The following is a 22,968-nucleotide window of genomic DNA, read 5'->3' as shown; positions in this document are numbered from 1 at the left end:
GAGCCCCCTCTTCTCAGGCAGCCCCACTCAAGCATCACCCAGTAAAGCTTATTGTGCAGGGCTGCTTCTTCCTGATTTGCCTTGAAACCCTCAAGCTGACCACAGCAGTCCTCATTGTATCATTAAAGAACTTTCTTTTGACCCTTTCTGTCCCTGTCCAAACTCTTGGGAAAAAAATGATCATTTTCAAATCACCATGTCCTCTGCATCAAATCTGTCCCCAAGGGGCTGGGTGCAGTGGCTCACGCCTGTAATCCCAGCACTGTGGGAGGCTGAGGTGGGTGGATCACTTGAGGTCAGGAGTTCGAGACTAGCCTGGCCAACAGAGCAAAACCTCGTCTCTACTAAAAATACTAAAATTAGCCAGGCACAGTGGCAGGCGCCTGTAGTCCCAGCTACTTGGGAGGCTGAGGCATGGAATCACTTGAACCCAGGAGGCAGAGTTTGCAGTGAGCCAAGATCGCACCACTGCACTCCAGCCTGAGAAACACAGCAAGACTGTGTCTCAAAAAAAAAAAAAAAAAAAAAAAAAAATCTGTCTCCAAGCTCATTGCATTTCTTATCCCTAGTTCAGGAATTCTGGGTAGAGGGTGCACTAGGAAAGGAGAAGCAGGCAGGGTGAATTAAGTATCCTTTCTTCCACTGAAGCTTCTCTCAATCAACTTGGCAAAGTCAGAGCTTAAAACACAAACTACTTTGAGAACTTTAGTGGTTCCCAAGTACTGAAAAGATTATGACACCCACTATGAACTTCAAATAAGAACAATATTAAACCATAAAACTCAAAACTTATATGTATGCTGAAAGTAAAAATAATTTCTAGATCCTTCTGGATGCAAAATGCTAAAAGAATTTATTGAAAATGAATGTTTTATTGAAATTTTTCTTATTCTGCTTTGTTTTTGAGCCCCTGACTTGCTGGCATGCTTAGCACAAAGCAATCCTGTATGGCTTACATTCAAGCGTGGTAAGAAATCAAAAATCTCTGAACCAGGATCACATAATTTGTGCTTAGCATGGTGCATGGCATGCAGAAGGTGCTTAATAAATGTTTGCACTAATTTGGAAAATAAAGTAGAGAATTGTAATGGCCACTTTAAAGCCACACACTGTGGAGAACTGCATTTTTCTTCCAGCTGACCTTAAGCTACTGAAATAATGTGTTATGGAAAGTATTGTACTATATTTATTGTTGTTTCTTTTTTAAAAAGTATATAAAGCTCCAGTTTCAATAAAGCCTGTAAAAAATGTCAAAAGGGAAAACAGTTCCTTCTTAACCAAACATTCAAGATTTCTAAATTTAAATAGTGACGTTTTTTTTCCCCCTCAGATCTCTTTTTTGTAGATGGCGGCTGCACTATTATATAACCCTTTCTGTTGCCAAAATACAATGTAAATTAACCAAAAGGTTAAAACTGTACCTTTAAAAATATCTTAAACATTTGTTTGAATCATGGAAAGAAAGGGTGGAAGGCAACTGACCTCTGATCTTTCATTTGCCTTATTATTTGGTAATTAATAAATATATTTAGAAATGTTCTTTCTGTCACAAAAATATTGGAAATAATGTTCCTCATAAAAAGATGTCAGACAGAACTTGTAAAATGCTATTTATAGCCTTTTCAGCAGAAAACTAAAGAATAATTGATTTGGCTTATTAAGTTCTGCCTATCTCTGGAAGCCAACAAAACTCCAAACTCCCAAGTTCTTAAATGTCAGAACCCTGTGATTAAATGTCTTGATATCTACAATCTGTCTGAGGCTATTATCTGTGGAAATGTATTTGCTTCTACCAAATATATTATTCCCTAAAACACAGGGTGGTTGGGATTTTCTCTTGGTTAAAAGTTATTTAACATTAAAATGAGCACCTATTTGCAACTCCTGGAGAGATGTACCCCAGCAGGGGAGTGCAAACCAGGGAGAGGCAACATCTTCCAAAACTGCAGATCAGCCTCAAGTTAGCTCAGTTCGTGATTAGATTAAGATGATCAAACTCACTCTATCTTCCTAACCAATGCTTGCAGCACACACCTCTGGAAGGAGATAATAATATCACCCATAACTGCAGCATTCTTAACTAGGGTTCCTGATATGGTTTGGCTCTGTGTCCCCACCAAATCTCATCTTGTAGTTCTGATAATTCCTATCTGTTGTAGGAGGGACCCGGTGGGAAATGATTGAATCATGGGGTGGGGTCTTTCCTGTGCTGTTCTCATGATATTGAATGGGTCTCATGAGATCTGACAGTTTTAGAAACTCGCGTTTCTCTGCACAAGCTCTCTCTTTGCCTGCTGCCATCCATGTAAGATGTGACTTGCTCCTCCTTGTCTTCTGCCATGCTTGTGAGGCTTCCCCAGCCACGTGGAGCTGTAAGTCTAATTAAACCCCTCTCTTTTGTAAATTGCCCAGTCTTGGGTATGTCTTTATCAGCAGCATGAAAACAGACTAATACAGTTACATTTTCATATAATTGGTTTCTTTATAATCTCAGATTTTATTTTCTGCATTTAAAAATATTCTTCAAGAAGGAGTCCTTAGGCTTCTCTAGATTGGCAAAGGACTCCTGAGACACATTTCTTATATACAGTGTCCAGAATTCAACCAAAAGTTTCCAGGCACATACACAAACAATAGAACCAAGAATAAAAATCAATTTCATTTCTATATACTAGCAACAGGAAACATAATTATAGCAACCCCTCGCCATCTACAATAGCAACAAAAACTGTAGGGTGCCTAGAAATAAATCTAATAAAATATGTGCCAGACCATTACTCAGAAAATTATTAAAACTATTGAAAGTTATTTTAAAAGAACAATAAATGGAAAAATATTTCATATGCACATGTAAAAAAGTACTTATTATAAGGGCACAATTGTGCTCCAAAACTGATCTGTATATTCTGTATAATTCCAAAACAAAATCTCAACAGTATTTTCACATAACCTGAAAAGATATTCCAAAATGTATGTGGGATGTTTTTTAAAATAAGTTAGTTCCGAAGAAAATGCTGAGACAGGGATACATGTGAAAGTAATTTATTAGGAAGTACTCCCAGAAAAAACTAGTAGTGCAATGGAGAATGCAAATGAATCCAAAAGGATTTGGGGAGAGCCCTGGCAACAGTTGCTCTATTATCCTAAACAAAATGAACAGCAGAGGGAATTGCCCTCCAGATATCAAGACTTATATAAGGCTATGGCAATTACAGCATTATGGACATTATGGACTTGCCAGAGAAATTTTTTAACATTGACCAGGGGAAAAAAGTCAGAGTGCTGGCAGAGCCATGCTCATTCTGAAAGCACTAGAGAAGAATCCTTCCTTGTCTCTTCCCAGCTCCTGGAGGTTGCTGGCAATATTTGGGGTTTGCTGGCTTGTAGATGCCTCACTCCAACTTATCCTTCTTGTATTAGTCACTTTTCACAAGACTGGGCAATGTACAAAAGAAAGAGATTTATTGGACTTACAGTTCCAATAAACCTGGGGAGGCCTCACAATCATGGTGAAGGTGAGAGGCACATCTTATATGGCAGGAGACAAGAGAAGAGAGCTTGTGCAAGGAAACTCCCCTCTTTAAAACCATCAGATCTCATAAGACTCATTCACTATCAAGAGAACAGTGCAGGAAAGATCCATCCCCATAATTAAATCACCTTTCACCGGGTTCCTCCCATGACACATGGGAATCATGGGAGTTACAATTCAAGATGATATTTGGGTGGGGACACAGCTAAGCCATATCATTCCACCCCTGGCCCCTGCCAAATCTCATGTTCTCACATTTCAAAACCAATCATGCCTTCCTAACAGTCCCCCAAATTCTTTACTGATTTCAGCATTAACTCAAAAGTTCACAGTCCAATGTCTGATCTGAGACAAGGCAATCCCTTCCACCTATGAGACTGTAAAATCAAAAGCAAGCTAGTTACTTCCTAGACACAATGGGGGTACAGATATTGGGTAAATACAGCCATTCCAAATGGGAGAAATTGGCCAAAACAAAGGGGCTACAGGCCCCCTGCAAGTCCAAAATCCAGTAGGGCATATTAAATCTTAAAGCTCCAAAATTATCTTCTTTGACTCCATGTCTCACATCAGGGTTATGCTGATGCAAAATGTGGGCTCCCATCATCTTGGGCAGCTCTGCCTTTGTGGCTCTGCAGGGTACAGCCTCCCTCCCGGCTGCTTTCACAGGCTGGTGTTGAGTGTCCATGGCTTTTCCAGGCACATGGTGCAAGCTGTCAGTGGATCTACCATTCTGGGGTCTGGAGGACAGTGGCCTTCCTCTCACAGCTTCACTAGGTGGTACCCCAGTAGGGACTGTGTGGGGGCTCCAACCAACATTCCCCTTCTGCACTGCCCTTGCAGAGATTCTCCATGAGAGCTCCACCCCTGCAGCAAACTTCTGCCTGGGCATCCAGGTGTTTCTATACATCTTCTGAAATCTAGGCAGAGGTTCCCAAACCCCAATTCTTGACTCCTGTGCACTCGCAAGCTCAACACCGCATGGAAGCTGCCAAGGCTTGGGGCTTGCACCCTCTGAAGCCATGGCCCAAGCTCTACATTGGCCCCTTTCAACCATGGCTGTAGCAACTGAGATGCAGGGCACCAAGTCCCTAGGCTGCAAACAGCATGGGGACCGTGGGCCCAGCCCACGAAACCACTTTTTCCTCCTAACACTCCAGGCCTGTGATGGGAGGGGCTGCTGTGAAGACCTCTGACATGCCCTCTAGACATTTTCCCCATTGTCTTGAGGATTAACATTCAGCTCCTCGTTACTTATGCAAATTTCTGCAGCTGGCTTGAATTTCACCTCAGAAAATAGTATTTTCTTTTCTATCTCATTGTCAGGCTGCAAATTTTCCAAACATTCCAAAGCTCTATTTCCCTTTTAAAACTGAATGCCTTTAACAGCACCCAAGTCACCTCTTGAATGCTTTGCTGCTTAGAAATTTCTTCTACCAGACACCCTAAAACATCTCTCTCAAGTTCAAAGTTCCAGAAATCTCTAGGGCAAGGCAAAGTGCCATTAGTCTCTTTGCTAAAACATAACAAGAGTCACCTTTGCTCCAGTTCCCAAGAAGTTCCTCATCTCCATCTGAGACCACCTCAGCCTGGACCTTATTGTTCCTATCACCATCAGCATTTTTATCAAAGCCATTCAACAAGTCTCTAGGAAGTTCCAAACTTTTCCACATCTTCCTGTCTTCTTCTGAGCCCTCCAAACTGTTCCAAATTCTGCCTGTTACCCAGTTCCAAAGTCCCTTCCACATTTTTGGTTATCTTTTCAGCAATGCCCCACTCTACTGGTACCAGTTTAGTCCATTTTCACGCTGCTGATAAAGACATACCTGAGACTGGGCAATTTACAAAAGAAAGAGTTTTCTTCCCACGACATGTGGGAATTGTGGGAGTTACAATTCAAGATGATATTTGGGTGGGGACACATCCAAACCATATCACTTCTGTCTTCACATGGTTCTCTTATAAGGACATATGTCATTGTATTTAGGGTCAACCCTAGTCCAGTATAATGTCAATATAATTAAACTAATTACAGTTATAATACCCTATTTCCAAATCAGGTCACATTCTGAGGTCCACGTGGGCAGGAATTTTGGGGGAGGCAGGGACACTATTCAACTCAGTATACCATATGGCTAAGAGTCATAAAAGATGCTCAACCACTTTTGTAATCTGGTAAATGTAAATAAGCCCACAATGTTATGCCATTTTACACCCTGCAGATTGGCAAACATTGAGAAGTACAGAGAGAATGTGAATGAAGTAGACTCATATATCATGGATGGGAGTGTAAATTGGTTCACTTGATCTGACTGGCCCACCTTGAAAGCACTTTGGTATTGTTTTATAAATCTGACCTAGTAATCTTATTCCTAGGTATACACCCAAGAGAAATTCTTGCAGAAGTGTACAAGGAGGCATATATAGAAAAGTTTTTTAAATAGCAATATTTCCACATTTCAGAAAATACCTGGAAACAGTCCACTGACAAGAGGATAAATAAAATTTAATATATTTACTCAGTGGAATATATTTTAGCAGTCAAAATAAATGAACTACACTACACACAAAGACATTGAACCACTCTGCATAATGCTGAGTGGAAAAAACAACATGAAGAAAACTACATATAATAGGATATGATTTTTATAGCCTTCAAAAACACAAAAACTGTATATTATGTAGCACACAGGTATGACAAAATGTTAATTGCAAGAGAGTGATAAAGAGAAAAAAGTTAGGGTAGCAGTTGATGCAGATATAAGTAGATTAAACACGGCCATCATAGCTGCCTTGATGGAATTTTCAAAAGCAAAATCTGAATGTGGTACGCAGGAAGGCAAAAAGGTAAATCACTTATTTATGTATGTGTGTGTGTGTGTGTGTGTGTGTGTGTGTGTGTGTGTGTGTAGCCTCTCCGGAGACTTGCTGCTGAGAACAAAGGGTGGGGGCACCTGGGCTGGATCATTCTGGAAAAGGAAGGGCTCCAAACTTCGGAGGGAGGTAGGAGGCATAACGACATTTTGTTTATTTTAAAACATTTAAGCTCCTTAATGAAAGAAGATGTATTAGGTTGGTGTAAAAGTAGTCGCGAGTTTTTGCCTTTACTTTCCATGGCAAAAACTGCAATAACTTTGGCACCAACCTATAGATACCTGCTAATTATTACATAATGCATCTTTTATTCATAACTGTGTGTACTGTTAATTCTTATCTTTATCAAATCAATTTCATTCTTCTTGGCTCCTTATTTTGCCATGCCCTTGGCCTTGTGCATTATCATCTAATTTACCTCCTATTCTCCCCAAGACACTTTAGAACTGCCCTTCATGCTTCCACCCCCATCTTCTTATGTCTTCCCTTTGTACCCTCCCACTTCCAGGCTCTGCTCCGGAACATTTATGCTGTTTGTGACCCTCAGGGCACAGGACCACGGGATCCTTTTACAGTAGGAACAACCACCAGGTGAGATGGACCGGCGAGGTGGGAATTTCCAGATACTCCCTGGAATCCATATCCAAGTCCCTGCACAACGTTCTCCACTCTCTCGGTTCTTTTCTTGTTTGCAAGCAGTGTTGGTGCAGCTGAATGCAGAACCTTCCATTAAAACCTGAAAAGAGAACATTGGAGCAGCCCCAGTTCCATTTCCTCCATGAAGTGTAAGCGTAACATGCCACACTGCAGCAGCTGGGCTGGAGGAGGAAGGCAGGCGAACAAGTGAAGAGCCAGAACACCAAGACTCGTTTCTCAACAGCACAACTCCACACTACTTATCTCTCTGAAAGATCTGAAGCTTGAAGGAACATCTTAATCTCTCCCCAGTGATTCCTCATAGCATCTACATGACATGTCAATTTCTCACCTTACTTTTCATGATAACAGTGAAAGCAAATCTTCGGTCAATATGGGAATGAATGTAATACTGGATAAGATGAAGAGCAGAGCTCTGGGCTCAGACCGTCAGTTTGAATTCTGGTTCTAACACTGACTAGTTTCAGGACAGTGGGAATGCATGGAAAGGTGGAATCTCCTCCGACTCAATCTCCGTTCTAATTCCAGGCTGTGTATCAGCCAGGGGCTGAGACCTCTGCTGGGAATGCTTCCTGAGAAAGTTTTCTCTGTGAAGATCTCCATCATCCAACAGACACTTCTGAGATCTAAGGTCCACTTTCTGCCTCATCTTCCACATCAGCCCTTTTACTGAACTCAGATCAGCTCTGATGAGCCCCTCTGGTCACTCGGGGTCATCTCTTACCACGTGACAGAAAGAGCATGGCCTCATCAGGCCTCACAGGCCACTTCCCAAGCGTTATAACTTCATTCTGTTCTTCACCATACTCTTGTCTGTGCAGGGAGGGGAAGTGCAGGGGCCCAGGGGCTGTCATCTTTCTGCAGCCCTCAGCAATATTCTGCTGTCACTGGCATCATCTTCCCTCACTTCTGTTCAGCAACTTTATGAAAAATAAGGAAAATGATCAAAAGCTTGTGTCTTAGTCTGTTCAGGCTGCTATAACAAAATCCCATAAACTGGATGGCTCATAAACAACAGAAATTTGTTTCTCACACTTTTGGAGGCTGAAAAGTCTAAGATCAAGGCACTGGCAGATTCAGTGTCTGGTGAGGGCTGCTTCCTGGTTCATGGACAGCACCTTCTCACTGTGTCCTCACATGGTGGAAGGGGTGAGGGAGGTAATGGGAGGCCTCCTTTTCAAGGGCACTAATCTCATTCATGAGGGCCTTCAGCACCCATTTACCTCCCAAGAACTCCACCTCCAAATACCATCACATGAAGGGTTAGGATTTCAACATATGAATCTGGGAGTACACAAGCTTTCAGGCCATACCAGTTGGGCAGAAGTTCTGCAATAAGTAGTCAAAGCAAGCAGGAACAGTCTTGCACGACAGTGCTCGAAGCATTGTGAGAGAGGGTGCTGAGCCACTGTCCTGGAGGAGAAAATGACTGGACGTTGAGGACTGACACAGGCCACTAGGCTGACAGGCAAGCTTTATCCATGTAAAGATAATATAGATTATTCTTTTCCATATGTCTACACCTAAAATTCAACTGGAAAATATCCTTGTTCTTGGTCTGTAGAAATATAAGAAAAGATTTGGGGATGCTAAACCCTCCAAAAATGCAATCAGCATTGTCATACACTCACTGGGTTAGCAAGCTCCTAGCTTAGTCACGTGCAGAAGGAAGACTGCTTCTCAGCCCTCATCTATTTTCTCTCCTCTTGGAAGAAGAAAGACAGGAAGTGCTCAGTGGCTCAATTCAATTCTCATAAACATTCAACCATCTTCAACTAGAGCTAATGAGCCTGAAGGATTTTTAATGATGTTTTATTGTGTAATTATTTTAAGTGTTTTAAGGAATGTTTTGAGCTTTTGACATTTGCCTAAGAGCAACTAATTCTAAAGGGTACATTTGATTAAAAGCATACATCAAGAAATCAATGTAATAATGACCTTTGCAACTGAGTTCCTGAAATATTTATCCTGCAACTTGGGACAAGGCTTATGTTCCTTGTTGAGGATAGTGATGGTACAGAACCTGCAAGTGCTAATCAACCCAATATGAGGAACGTTCTGGTTTTTAATTTGTTAGCAACTACATTTTATTCCTGCTGTACCCAGAAGCCATATGTGAGATCCTTATCCTTCTAAAAGCCCAACACAAAATTCTTGTGCATGAACATTTTATTCCTGATCTCTGAAAAGTTCCAATAATTCCCTCTGAATCCAGAGAATATAGTTTGATACAAGCGAACAAAATGGTCCCTGAGCATGTAGAATTGGAATTCTATTTACAGCCAATGTACTTACTACAGAAAATCTCTCATTTTTTAAATCACCTTGTGATTAATCCAAAACAGAATTTCTCGACTTTACACCAATCTCATCCATCAGGTTTGGGTCAGGATGTCTGCTGGTCCTTCTGCAAAGTTAAATCCACCAGGAAACAAGGAAGATTTGCCACCACTGAGGTCAGGATTGTCAAATGGACATGCTGCAGCCACACTGGAGAACATTTCAGAAAGGGGAATTCCCAAAACACTCCAGGCTGGAGGTGGCAAAGTCCGGCCACTACCAAATCTGGCTGCCACCTGTTTTTGTAAAACCCGCAAGCTGAGAATAGTTTTTTTACATTTTTAAATGGTTGAAGGGGAAAATAAAGAATTTCTATGACATGAAAATTACATGAAATTCAATTTTTAGTGTCCAAAATGAATTTGTTGGCGTGCAGCCATCCTCGTTCATCTAAGCACTGTCTGCTTTCACACACCCACAGAGTTGTCATTGCAGCACAGACTGTACGGCCCTCAAAGCCAAGAGTGGCTGCTATCCGGCCCTCGACAGCAGCTTCATTGGAATCAGGGGAGTCTGCACTCACTTGGAAATACAGGTTTGAGGTGGGTTGTTGAATTGGCCTCGTGTCTTTGCCCCTCCCTGGCGACAGTGCCAGTGCCCCACTCACTGGAGTGAAGAGAAGAGGATGTTTGTCTTCATCCCTCATCACCCAAGTATTGACTTGGTGCCTGCCTCGGGGCCATGTGCTGCCCAGCATCCTGAGAAACACACCGAGTGCCTTGAAAGTACAATAACTAACTTTTTTTATTGTGGTAAAATATACATAACATAAAATTTACCATCTGAAATATTTTTAAGAATACAGTACAGTGGGGTTAGCTACATGCCCATTGTTTTGCAATAGATCCCCAGAACATTTTCATCTCCACAAACTGAAATTCAATTCCTACTAAACACTAACTCCCCAGCCCCTCCTCCCTCCAGCCCCTGGCCACCACCATTCTACCTTCTGTCTCTATGAGTCTACAACTCTAAGCCCCTCATATGAGTGGAATCATACAGTCTTTGTCCTTCCAGGCCTGGCTTATTTCACTTTGCATAATGTCCTCAAGAAATAACTAACATTTGCTTGATGCTTGAAAGTTTACACAGAATTCCCTTGTGCATTATTTCACTTACTTGGCACAGCTACTTTGTGGGGTAGGTTACTTTAATTCCATGATAGCAGATGCCATTGGTCAGCCCTGAAGCCAATCCTGTGGTCACTTGCAGGTAGATCCTGTACCTGCCCATGGCTCCCTGTGTTGCTCTGCCTAGACATATTCCCTGCTTTGGGCCATGCTCGGCCTGAGCACAGGGCAGGCCAGGAAGAGCTGGGAGTTGACATCGGGGAGTGATGCTCCCTATTGAGGGGCATGAGGTGGGGGTCAGCGCCACGGCTCCTTCGCCCTTCCAGGAGGGCAGTTCTGAGGTGGGGCCTCACTGTCCTGGGCCCTTGTTCTCCTTCACTCACCCTTTGCTAACTTCCTCCTTTCCCTGTCTAAATTCCCCACTCTCTCCCATGCTCCTCTGGATGACGGCCACATGAATTACTTGCACTAAATCCTTGTCTCAGGATCTGCTTTGGGTGGAACTCCAACTAAGTCACCAGTCATAGAGATTAACTTGCTGACACTTGCCAAGCTACTAAGTAGACAGTCAGGCTTCTAGTCCTGCTTTCTCAGTCCTAAGGCCTCTGCCTCAGGCGTTGACAGGCTGGTGTTGGCCAAAAGGTACTATACAGAGAATGTTAGCATCAAGCCTGCAAATCATTCCTTCCCCACAGGAATGCCTGCAGGAGCAATAACCTCAACCAGGGCACCTTGCAAAGACGCTGAAGACCTCAATCAGACTGCTCTGTAGAAACGTTATGCTCAGTGAACTAGTCCTATTTCCAGCAGGATATACCTAATCTGTCAAGATTGTTTATTATAAATAAATTTGGGATTTATAGATTTATGGGGCAGGGAGGCTAGAGAAGGGGTACGGGTAGTCACGTAAGTATATTCTACCTGTGTAATGAACAACGTGCAAAATGGAGGCACCCCCAAACTTCACCAGTATCCTTTGAGAACAATGTTTCTTTGTATACGTTGCTCAAAACTCATCAGTCAATGTGAAACTAAAGTGTGTGCCAATGTAGAAGGGGACATTTTGGGGGAGCTCAACAAGATGGCAGAATAGAAGATTCTCTGGAACCATTCCCCCCACAGAAATATATTCCAACTATTCAAAGACAAGAACACCACCCTGAATTCACCAGAACTTTGGGGAGAAGCTGAGAAACCCCCTGGGTCTACAGAATTGAAAGAAGCCAGAACTGGTAAGAGAAACAATCAATTTGGACTGTGCCACCACTCCCAGCTGGCATAATGCCACTCAGAGAATGTCCCTAGATCCATGGTTTCCAAGGTGACAGGAGAGAATTAGAGGTGAACATTTTGTTTCTCTACTGATCTGGCAATCTTCATGGGTCACCCACTCTGGCCCCATCCCACAGGAACCACTGGAAATGCCAGGATGGCTGAACGATCTGGGGTGAACTGGGGAAAAAAAGCCAAGAACTGATTGCAGCAACCGGTGCACTGGTGCACTCTGAGCTGTGATCAGTGGGGACACCATGGTGAAGGGACTGGCTGGCACAATTCACAGGGAGGTCCAAATCCCTGGCTGCATTTTCCACAGAGCCCAGGTTTACTCAAGAGCCCTCCCCTGGCCTGGAAACAACGAAAAGCTTAAGATTAAGTTCTGATACCCACTTACATCTTCCCGGACTGGGAAATGTTGACAGAGCAGCAATATAGTTCCAGGGCAATGTTTAAGTTCCAGTGCTCACTGCAAGTCTCACTCAGAACAGGAAGAAACAACAGACCAGAGTTTAAGTTCCAATACTAAGTAGCAAAGCTCTGACACCACCAAAGAACACTTGAAAAACCGTCAGAGGTGACTATCTTCTCAATTGCACGGGGGTCGACGTGAAGTGCAAGGACTGTGAAAACTCAGGAGAAAACGACACCGTCAAAAGAGATAACAAAGCTGTAGCAATGGACCCGGAAGAATTGAAGATCTCCGAAATGTCTGACAGAGAATTCAGAATAATCCTCCTAAAGAAGTTCAGGGAATCACAAAAAGTACAGATAGAAAACTAAATGACATTTGGAAAACAATCTAGAGACAAAATGAGAAATGTGACCCAAAAACCCCCAGAAACAATTAAAACTGTTGGTCTCCTCCAGAAAAGAGTGTTTCATCTGTGCCTGGCACTTGCTTCTTATCATTTGAATCATTAGTTTCATGTTGGGTAAGATCTGTAAGTCACTCTGAATTTGCTTTAACAATTCAACCCTTTGTATTAACATGTATATGTACACATTTAAATAATTAGTGTAAGAGGATCTCCTTATTCATGAATGACTGATTTTAGTAAAAGATTGTTAAAAAGGAATCTTGTTAAAATGAGGACCAAAATTTCATAGAAAATCATGAAAAAAGTGAAATTAAAATCATGAAAATTGTTTTAATTTTGCTTTGCTAAAATTCATTATAATTTCAACAACATGCCAATAATTTTAAGCAAATGAGACCCCAATAGCTGATTTTTGGCCTTTAAGAAAAGCTAAGTCTCAGGAGAATTCCTTCCAGAACGCAGTCACCATGTTGTAAGAAACCCAAACCGCATCAAAGGGCCTCGTGCAGGAACTCTGGTCCACCTTTCCAGCTGAGCCCTGGGAATGACCAGCCTTGTGAGCGCACCACCTCGATTGCCCTGCCTAGTCAAGCCTTCAGCCAACAACTCACTACAACTACAAGAGACGCCAAATGAGAAACTGAGTTCAATCAACCCATGCAGCCTTGAGAAATGACAATATATTGTTCTTTTAAGCCACAAAAATACTTTTTTGGCATAATTTTTCTTTTTTTTTGAGATGGAGTCTCACTCTGTCACCCAGGCTGGAGAGCAGTGGTGCGATCTCAGCTTACTGCAACCTCCGCCTCCCAGGTTCAAGCAATTCTCCTGCCTCAGCCTCCCAAGTAGCTGAGACTACAGGTGCCCACCACCACACCCAGCTAATTTTTGTGTTTTCAGTAGAGATGGGGTTTCACCATGTTGGCCAGGCTGGTCTCAAACTCCTGACCTCAGGTGATCTGCTCACCTCAGCCTCCCAAAGTGCCGGGATTACGGGCATGAGCCACTGTACCCAGCCAATTTTTCTGTCTTTACTTAATGGTTACTTTTGCTGAATATCAAAAAGTGGGTAATTTTTGCAAAAATATCTAAAGACTTCAGCAGTTTTTCCAAGAGCCTCTCTTCAACATTTGATATTAAAACGCTTCTTTTTGGAAGCTCCCATCTCATCATCATCCTTGTTTATTTTCCTCTGATTCAGCTGCTAACTGGTCTAACTCTGCTCCATGCTCTTTTACCAATAGTTGAAGTGTATTTTAGCAGTTCTGTGACACCTCTCTTACCAACTTCATGGAATCCTGAATGTTTGTCAAGATCATCAATTAAAGTTCAAGGACAGTTTGCACACTGACTCTCAGGCATCACAAGACTGATCCACAAAACTGTAGATGAGGCAGCGAGACAGTCTGTGGTGCTAAGCAGAGGGAGGCCTGATGGTACCCATTTTATAAGTGATACATTTGCTAATGTTTTCATATCGAGGATTTTTGTTTCCCACATAACCTTGCAAAGTTAAACAGTCAAATGTTAGGTTAAACAGAAAAGAAGCTTCCTGTTTGTGGAAGCAAGCAAGCAAATACTTGATTGCTCCCACCTCCTCCTTTCTTCACTTCTACCACCCACTCCTCACCATCTCATTCAGCAGCCCGAACAGCTGGGTGTCTTGTCTTGTGCTGCTCCTCTCCATGAGAAAAACACAGGAAAAAGTATGTATGACTTGATGTGTTTTCCTTTCCAGGGGTGATTTCTAATTTAAGAAGAGGTTGAGTAAAAAGACAAATTTCAACCCAACAGAACTACTCTTCTAATGGTGAAATTGTAGGGACGCCCATAAAGCATCCTCTAAGTTCTCCTTAAACAACTCCATGAAGGCAGCCAATGATCCCATCTCCATCTCCATCAGTCACTGGGGCTGTGAGGCACAAAGGGAGGGGATGGCTGCTGGTGGCTCTCCAGTTGCTCATCTCAGTGCATACAATGCTGTCTCCAGAGAAACAACCAGGATGTGTGGCAGGGAGCAGGCTAGTCAAGGCCAGTGGTGCTGTTCACCAACCCTCCTCCATCCTGCTTCCTGAAAATTCTGTCCTCCCTTATCCTGGACTGAAATTGATGGTGCAGGACAGAGAGGGAGAATTGCTGGAGAAATGCCATTGGGCAGGCAACAGGGGAAGGGGCTGGAGCATCTTAGCCAGGGTGTCACCTTAGCCAGGGAGGGGCATAGTGAGTTCCCCCTGAGCACACAGGGGAGAGGCTGATATGAAGGAGATGTAGCTAGGTCAGCAGAGGGGACGGCGGGGATGTCTGGAAGAGTTCTTCCAGTTGCTTCTATTCCCCTTGTGTAAAGGGGAGCCAGCCATCATTTGCCAAGAGTGAGGAAGGGAAAGATGTGGAAAGTCTGGGAAAGAAAAGGTATGGCATGGTTATCCAGGAACTCAGCTTCCAGAGGTTCTCCTGAGTCTCTAATGCTTGAGCTGGATGTAGATGGATAAATGGAGTTTGCTAGATTAAAAAAAGGTAGAGCAATCTGTGCAAAGGGAATAGCATAGCAAGGGGGACAGGGTGACCAGCGGTGTCCTTCACTGAAAAAATAATAGGGGCAGGCCCGGTGCAGTGGCTCACACCTGTAATCCCAGCTACTTGGAAGGCTGAGGCAGGAGAATTGCATGAACCTGGGAGGTGGAGGTTGCAGTGAACCGAGATCATGCCACCGCACTCCAGCTGGGGCAACAGAGCAAGACTCTGTCTCAAAAAAAAAAAAAAAAAAAGAAAAGAAAAGAAAAAAGAAATTGGTAGGGAAATGAATGGATTACGAGCACCTGAAGGACATTGGGTCAAAAAGTCCATTAGATGGTTGGAAACACAGGACTGGAGCCCAGCAGAGGGTTCTGGTCAGCAAATGTCTATTTGAGGTTCATTAATAAGCAGGTGATTATGGATCAGGATCCAGGGAGAGTTCTCCGAAAGAGGAGAGCGGAGGCCCAGCCACTGAACTGTGGAAAATGTGTCCATTTAAGGGAGGAACAGTAGAAGAGGGAGGAAAGAAGTGAGAAGAATCCAATCAGGAAGATAGGATTCAAAAAGAGAGCTGGAGACAAATGTAGCAAACTAGAATCCAAGAAAATAGATAATTTCAGGAAGACTGTGGGTATCAAATGCCTCAAAAGGCATAGGTAGAAAACAGCCCATCAGATTTGGCACTATGGAAGTTACTCACCTTCCTATCTGGACCAATCTCTCTACGATGGTCAGGCTGCAAGACAAATGGCAGGATGTTGAGGGGTGAATTGTGGCAAGAGTCAGGACAGTGAGTGTGGAAGAGCCTTTCCAGAAGGTGGTTTGGAAGGAAGGGAGGGAGGGGAGATAGAAACTGGAAAGGACTGTGGGGCAAGGAATGGCTTCTGGTTAGGTGGAAGCAATTTGAGTCTATTTATATGTGCAAGAGAAACAGTGCAGAGAGGGGTGCAGTGGATTCGACCACCACAGCAAATAAGCTGGGGCTACAGCAGTGAGCAAAGCTACGTCCCTGCCCTCAAGGAGCTTATAGTCTAGCGTGAAGAGACAGAGAACGAGCAAATAAGCAAATCGATATACGGCATGACGAGTGCTGAGGAGAAACCCCAGTGGGCAGGGGAGGGAATGGAAGAGGCTGAGTGCAGTATGGGGGTGGCAGGAAGAGCCCCCCGCTGCGGTGACCTCTGCCACACAATTTCGTTCCTAACACTTGTCAAACAAACTTGTGTGCAGCCTGGCATTGTAGCTATGTGGTGTCTGTCTCTTCTCTGACACAGGACAGCGGCTTCCACTTCCCCGTCTTTGCCTTGTCCACATCATGGTGTTCTGCAGAGAAGGCTGTACATGAATCTTTATAGTAGGAATGCTACAAACCCTTCCCGTTCAGTTAGGACAGGCATTATCCAAACAATCTCCTCCCCATCCCCAGGGGATTCTCAGAAGTGGCACCTAGTAACCTACAACGACTTAGGCAAATTGTCTGAATGCCTAAAGGATACAAATGATTTAGTATTCTCTACATATTTGCAAATTTACGTAAATCTTCTTGTTTTAGTTTTCACCTTACAGTTCACTTTGGGAATGGGTTTGGGGGAAGAGAGAAAGAAATTAGTCTTTATCACCCTGCCAAACTCTGAATCCTACCTCCTACCTCTTGGTAAGGCATCATTTTAAAAGGTTAGAATAATTTTTATATTCATTATCACATTCGATTTCCCCACTTTATCTGCAGAAAAACAATAAATAGGGGCTTCCTATTAGTTCACCATATTTTCCTTAGGTAGAAATTCCTTGTATCTGATAGTCTTTAGGGTCCTCTTTGAGACTAAGTTCCCCTTAGAGAGGAGACGAGGTTGGCCCCCTTTCCCTACCCCAGAGGCCAGCACACAGCACACACAGGAGAGGACAGGAAACAGAGGGGAGTCGCTCTGATCTCCATATTCTGTTCTTTCCCAGGGAAGATGCTCTGTTTTCAACCAAAAACAAGATCATTCTAAATGTCATTGCTCCACACCCCATCTGGGCTCCTGTAAGCAAAGCTGCCTTGTTTCTGAATCAGATGTCGTCACCCACTGAAAAGCCTCCTGCATCCAAGCTTGGCTGGCAGTGGGGTCCTTGCTCAAGTGGAGAGACTCCTCTCCCCCAGTGAAACTGCCCCGCATCATTTCTTTTGAGAAAGGAAGAGGATGGGGAAGGACCAGCAGCAACAGAGAACCGTTTCATCACTGCCTCTCTGACCTTTTAAAGAGCAAATGGTTAAAATAAATACTATTGGGCTCGTTTCTGTGGACTTGAACATTTTACAACCTGTAGAATCATGTGACATATCGCCCTTTTGTGGAACTCCTAGAAGGGACAGAAGGAAATAAACACAGCTATGCGGTGGGCTTCACAGCTAAAACCCAGGACATGCAGTGTCTGGAGGGCAACTCATGGCAGGCAAGAGGCAGAGCCCACCCTGGAGTGCTGAGTGAAGATGCTGAGGAAGTCATGCAAGGATCTGTCATGAGCAAAAATATCAGAGTCCTCCAGGATGTGACCACATTTTCATTAGCCCTTGCCACTGAGCCTCCTTCCAGATATGATGAAAAAAAAAAAAAAAAAGCCTCAGGAGGAAAGGAGGCAGACAGGTGCAGAGACCCGCACTTGGCTGCAGGTGAGAACTCTGGCTATAAATAACCCACCTCTTCATGGGGGAGGAGGGTCCCAGTCACCCCCAGGAGGTCATAAATTCAACTCCATTCGTAAAAATGTTTATGCAATCAAAGGATTTCAAAACACAGACTTTCACTTCATCTACTATTCCCACAGAGGTTAGGGAAGCCATGAGATACTCCTCTACTGGTGGCCAAATGATTTTCTTCACAACCTGAAATGATGCACTAGCACATGGCTGGTTAGATCATAACATTCGCGATGTTTTTCAATAGAGGTGTAATGCCATGAAATGCTTTCATGCTGCAAGCAAAAAGAAGACCTTCGTAAATTTACATTCAACATGTAAAAACACACAATAACTTCTGTACATGATAGAGCTATGTGTATGTTTGTGCGTGTGCTTTACAAAACAAAAAGTTATATCTTGTCTACCATTGAAGGGAGTGAGGAGAGACTGATGTTTATTGAACATCCACAATGTGCCAGGTGCTTTACAAGCCTCATCTTCTCATTTCATCCTCACAGCAGACCAAGGAGGTATAGACTATTGCCATGACCATTTTATGAGTGAGAAAATGAGGCTCTGAGAGGTTTAACAACTTGCCTGAGGTCACACAGGAAGCGACCCTTGTTCTTCCTGATACATCAAGCTGCCTCCTCAAGTTCCAACAAATACTTTTGTTACCTTGTCCAGTACACATCTGTAAATCTTCTTGCTAGAGTCATTTTTATGGTTCATGATAAGATGCTGCCAAAAGAGCTGAAAGAAATAGAAAGAGTCTTTGTCAAGTACAGACATGACAGGTCATTTCCAGAAGATACAGTATAAGAGTTCAATTTCATCGTTAATTAGTATCTCATGCATATGGGATGAGATGTCCTTCTGTATCACATTTAGGAGATACTTAAGTTATATTCCAAGTACAAACTAAAAATGACCTGTGTTCCACCATTTTTATCCACAACTTCCCTCACAGCTCTTAGACGACAGTCTCAACTGTGACCGTATTACAATTGTCTTCCTGGCGCCGAGGTTGCATTTCATCTTTGAAAGCCCTGGTCAGAACAACTTTTAAGGACTCCTTGAATCGCTTCTTCTTACTGCTTCCCACAAAGAAGTAAATGAAAGGGTTGGCGCTACTGTTGATTGTGGAGAAGAGCAGAGAAATGTGGTGTAGGTTCCCAAAGGTTGACCAATACTCATAGTACAGCAGGTAAAGGAGTCTCATGGGCATGGCAAAGATGAGGAATATAATGATGGTGACCATGATGACTATGTAAAGCTTGGAGGAATGGGAAGCCCACATGTTCTTCCGGATCTTCATGACCAAGATGGTGCTGGACACCAGCATGAGGGGCATGAAGACCAGGAAGCTCAGAACGGCTATAAAGATGATGACTGCCCGGCAGTCATTTCGAGAGTGACTCTCTTCTTCTCTGTCGATGCACATGACATACTCCATGGTGGTCACCAAGCAAGAAAGAGCCCACAGAAGGGCACAGACCAACGCCGACTGATACTTGGGGCGATGGCATCGGTACCAGATGGGGTAAAGGACTGACAGGCACCTCTCCACACTAATGGCTGTCAGCAGATAGAGGCCCGTGTTGTAGCCAAACAGAAAAGTCACTGATAATGTGACAATTGTGTAGTAATGGCCAGAAGAAAGCTCATAATCTAAAGCATAGTCGATAGACAAGATGAAAATACAGAAGAGCAGTGAGATGTCCGCAATAGACAGGTGGGTGATGTAGACAGTGAAGGGATTTCTTCTCATCCGGAAGCACAGGAACCAGAGGAGAATCCCATTCTCAACAAACCCCACTGGGGAGATGCTCATAATGACCCAGTGCACGATGGGGATTTGCCGAAGTGCAGTCCCGACCGAGGCGTTCCTGCCGGTTGAGATGTTCGTGGGTTCCTCAACAACAAATGATGTCACGTTTGACCCATCCATGAGGAGGCCTCAGGCTGGAACTCTTCAGGTAATTTTCTGTAAATATGTCCAAAACAAAACAAACACAAAAAGCCATGAAAATTGTTGGATTGGAATAAAAGGGAGAAATTCAGCTATAAATCATAATCTTCATGTTATTAAAAAAAAGTTTAACAGACTCTACAGTTATCTTTGTCACAATGATAAGATTAGGCCTTTAGGACCTGATAAGAAAGGAACTTAGACCTGATAAGAGAGAGAACTGATTGAATGACCCTTCTGGATCCCCAGTGATAACCATTCATTCTATATCATTGTGTGCTTGTGGCTTAGTGCCAAAAAGAAGATGGCCAGGCAAGAGTGGCCGAGTGCCCTGTGCAGGACCCATTTCCAGTTCTGGCCCGAGCTTCCCTAATGGCATTTTGAAAGTCATTTCATTTTCTGTGCCTCCATTCATTTGCCTGAGGGACCAGGTTGATTGCATTAAGACTTGATGACAAAACGCATGTCTGGGCAATGCTGCCATTGTCATTTTTTAATACATGAAGTGCCATAAGCAGTAAGGAGAGGGGGTGCCTGGGACAATGGGTTTAATATTGTACCAATATTGCTTAAAGTGTGAACAATCAAAAGGCATTTATTTTACACGGCTTCAATGTCTGCGACAAAGCTGGGCACCCACTCAGACTACGTAAGCCAGGCAAGCCATCGACGTGTGGAGTGGATGAGAGCCCCAACAAGATGTATGTACATCCCCACAGACCACAGGCCAGATGGTGTAGGAAACATCATTGCCAGATGCTAGACAAAGCACTCAAAAATTTTTTTTTTCTAGTTTGTGTGCATGCATGTGTAGGTGTATGTAGTAAAACATTGTTCTTTGCTTTCTGAACTTTGTCCATAGGAGGTTGATCAAAAAAAAATTTTTTTTTGAGACAGAGCCTTGCTCTGTCGCCAGGCTGGAGTGCAGTGGCGAGATTTTGGCTCACTGCTATCTCTGCCTCCTGGGTTCAAGCGATTCTCCTGCCTCAGCTTCCTGAGTAGCTGGGACTACAGGCGCGTGCCACAATGCCCGGCTAATTTTTTGTATTTTAGTAGAGACGGGGGTTTCACTACGTTGGTGAGGCTGGTCTTGAACTCCCGACCTCAGGTGATCTACCTGCCTTGGCCTCCCAAAGTGCTGGGATTACAGGCATAAGCCACCGTGCCAGCCAATCAAAAGAATATTTTTAGTGAATAGATATCTGTCTTTTCCTCATGAGCTCACCTGAAGCAGAATAATACATAAATGTGTTATTTTGTGGCACTTAAATGGCTTTGGTGATATTAGACATTTCTAGAATCGAGTCAGCAGAGCCCCAGCACGTGCAGGGCCCTGAGCTGTGATCTTAGTACAGCCGGGCCTGGATCCTGGGCCAGCAGGTAGCCTTTGGGTTGGCGAAACAGGTGTTTCCTTCCAGCAATGTGATCCAGGCACCCAGGAGGACCCTGCCTCCATGGTCCCGATCACGCCTATCCCACTGACACTTCCCTCAGCTGTTCTAATGGGATGCAGGAAATTACTTTCACTGGAGGAGAGCTTCCTTTTACTTCATAATTAGAAGACAGAGACCCCGACAGGAACCCACACAGGACGAGAGCTCGCGTGCCCTGTCATGGCTAACCAAAGGCCTGCTGTAGAGACCAGGCTTTGTTAGAAGTTTGCAAGTAAGACCACCATGTTCCCCAAATTCTCCCCCCACACATTTAGCCCATGCCAGGCACTGTTCTAGGCACTGGGACACGGCAGTAAATAAAACAGAGAAAGCGCTGGCCTGGTGGAGTCTGTATTCCAAGGGGGAGGCAGCCAAGCAAAATACAATAACAGCAACAACAATCAAACTGACGTCAGCGCATGAACAGCGCTATGGAAAAAAGTAAAGCAGCATTAAAGGAAAGGAGTGGCAGGGACCTGGGGGTTCCATCGTCCATAGAGTGATGGGAAAAGTCTCACTCGTGAGGTCACACTTGGGCAAAGACACGAAGGAAGTAGGTGACCGAGGCCTGCAGGTTCTTGGGGGAAAGTATTCAAGGAAAAGGGAACAGCAAGTGAGAAGTTCCAGAAGCAGGAGGCAGCCAGGAGTGAAGAACCGCAGAAAGGCCAGCAAGGGAGGAACGGGCTGGCAAGGAGAACAGTGAGGTGCTGAAGGCAGGGGTCTTTGGCAACCAGGTCCAAACGGACTTTGCAGGCTGGTGCTTTTACTCCCAGTGAGACAATAAACCACAGGAGGCTCCGAGAGGAGGAATGTGGTTAAGTTGGGGGACTGAGGCGTGAACAGCCTCAGTATGGCCCCTGTGTTCAGGTGACACTCTAGGGGCCATGGCAGGAAGGAGGAGGCCAGGTGGGGGGTGAAGGCACTGGCCTTAGACACAGGGAGGATGTTAGCATAAACCAGGTTGTGGCAGAGGTAGTAATATCTGGTGGGAGGTCTTTGATTTGATTCACTGACGGAAGAGATACGTGTTGTGGTAGAAAGAGAGAATACGTGTTTAGCCATTTGCTGAGTGGACAGGTGCAGGTGAAGCGTGTTAGCAGGGCCTGTGGAGTTCGAGAAGCCTGTGAGGCAGCCAGGCCATGTCCAGGGGAGCGTCAGGAGCCGGGGGAAAGTCGTAGCCTGGGGATATAAATGTGGGTGTTGTCTGCAAACAGGTGGAATTTGAAGCCGTGAGGCAAGATGAGAGTATCTGTGAAATACTGACCATTAAAAAGGAGAAGAGGTCCAAGGACTGGGCCTCGAGGCGTTTCAAAGTTAGAGGCTGGGGAGATGAGGAGGAAGAATGAGAGGAAACTGAGGATGGCCTGACAGGGAGGCAGGAGGACAATTGGGGAAGAAGAGCTCCCAGGAGGCCAAGTAAGAACGAGTTTGAGGGGAAGAAAGAGTAATCAACTGGGCTAAATCATACTGCAAGTTCAAGTGGGCTGAGACCTGGAACTTGACATTGACCATGGGAACAGAGCCATTGCTGACCTTGGTAGGAGTATTTTCAGTAGACTGGACAAAATGAATGCCTGATGCAAGTGGTTTAAAGAGAATGGGAGGAGAACAGGTGGAGACAGTGAGTGTAGACAACCCTCTTGGGGGCTGTGGGGTTGAGAAGTGATAAACGGATAAGAATTATCCAGTAGAAAGCAAACAACTGAGGAGTCGGGAAGTAGGGGTCTAGAGCTGGGAGGAGTCGCAGCCTTGCCAGAGCATAATTTATACCTGGTGAAGGGGAAGGCAGGGTGTGTGGCTGCAGATCCCGTGAGGTGG

At 44.2% G+C, this 22,968-nt stretch overlaps 1 protein-coding gene across 3 annotated transcripts in view; it reads right to left on the bottom strand.

Annotated features, from left to right (window-relative positions):
- Positions 1–9,214: 9,214 nt before the first annotated feature.
- Positions 9,215–22,968, bottom strand: part of MAS1 (MAS1 proto-oncogene, G protein-coupled receptor) — a 54,830-nt gene continuing 41,076 nt past the window's right edge. For 2 of the 3 annotated variants that reach the window (XM_032161878.2, XM_032161888.1), the window contains one exon: positions 9,215–19,732. In XM_032161878.2, the coding sequence (XP_032017769.1) occupies positions 18,719–19,696 (978 nt within the window). In that variant the 5' untranslated portion in view covers positions 19,697–19,732 and the 3' untranslated portion in view covers positions 9,215–18,718. The remainder of the gene's footprint in view (positions 19,733–22,968) is intronic. The other variant, XM_058430827.1, reaches the window with a different exon arrangement.

The sequence above is a fragment of the Hylobates moloch genome, unplaced genomic scaffold (assembly GCF_009828535.3).
Source record: "Hylobates moloch isolate HMO894 unplaced genomic scaffold, HMol_V3 SCAFFOLD_2, whole genome shotgun sequence".
In the NCBI taxonomy this organism is placed as follows: domain Eukaryota; kingdom Metazoa; phylum Chordata; class Mammalia; order Primates; family Hylobatidae; genus Hylobates; species Hylobates moloch.
Note: the sequence above shows the minus strand (reverse complement) of the source record. Positions and strands in the feature narration are given on the sequence as shown.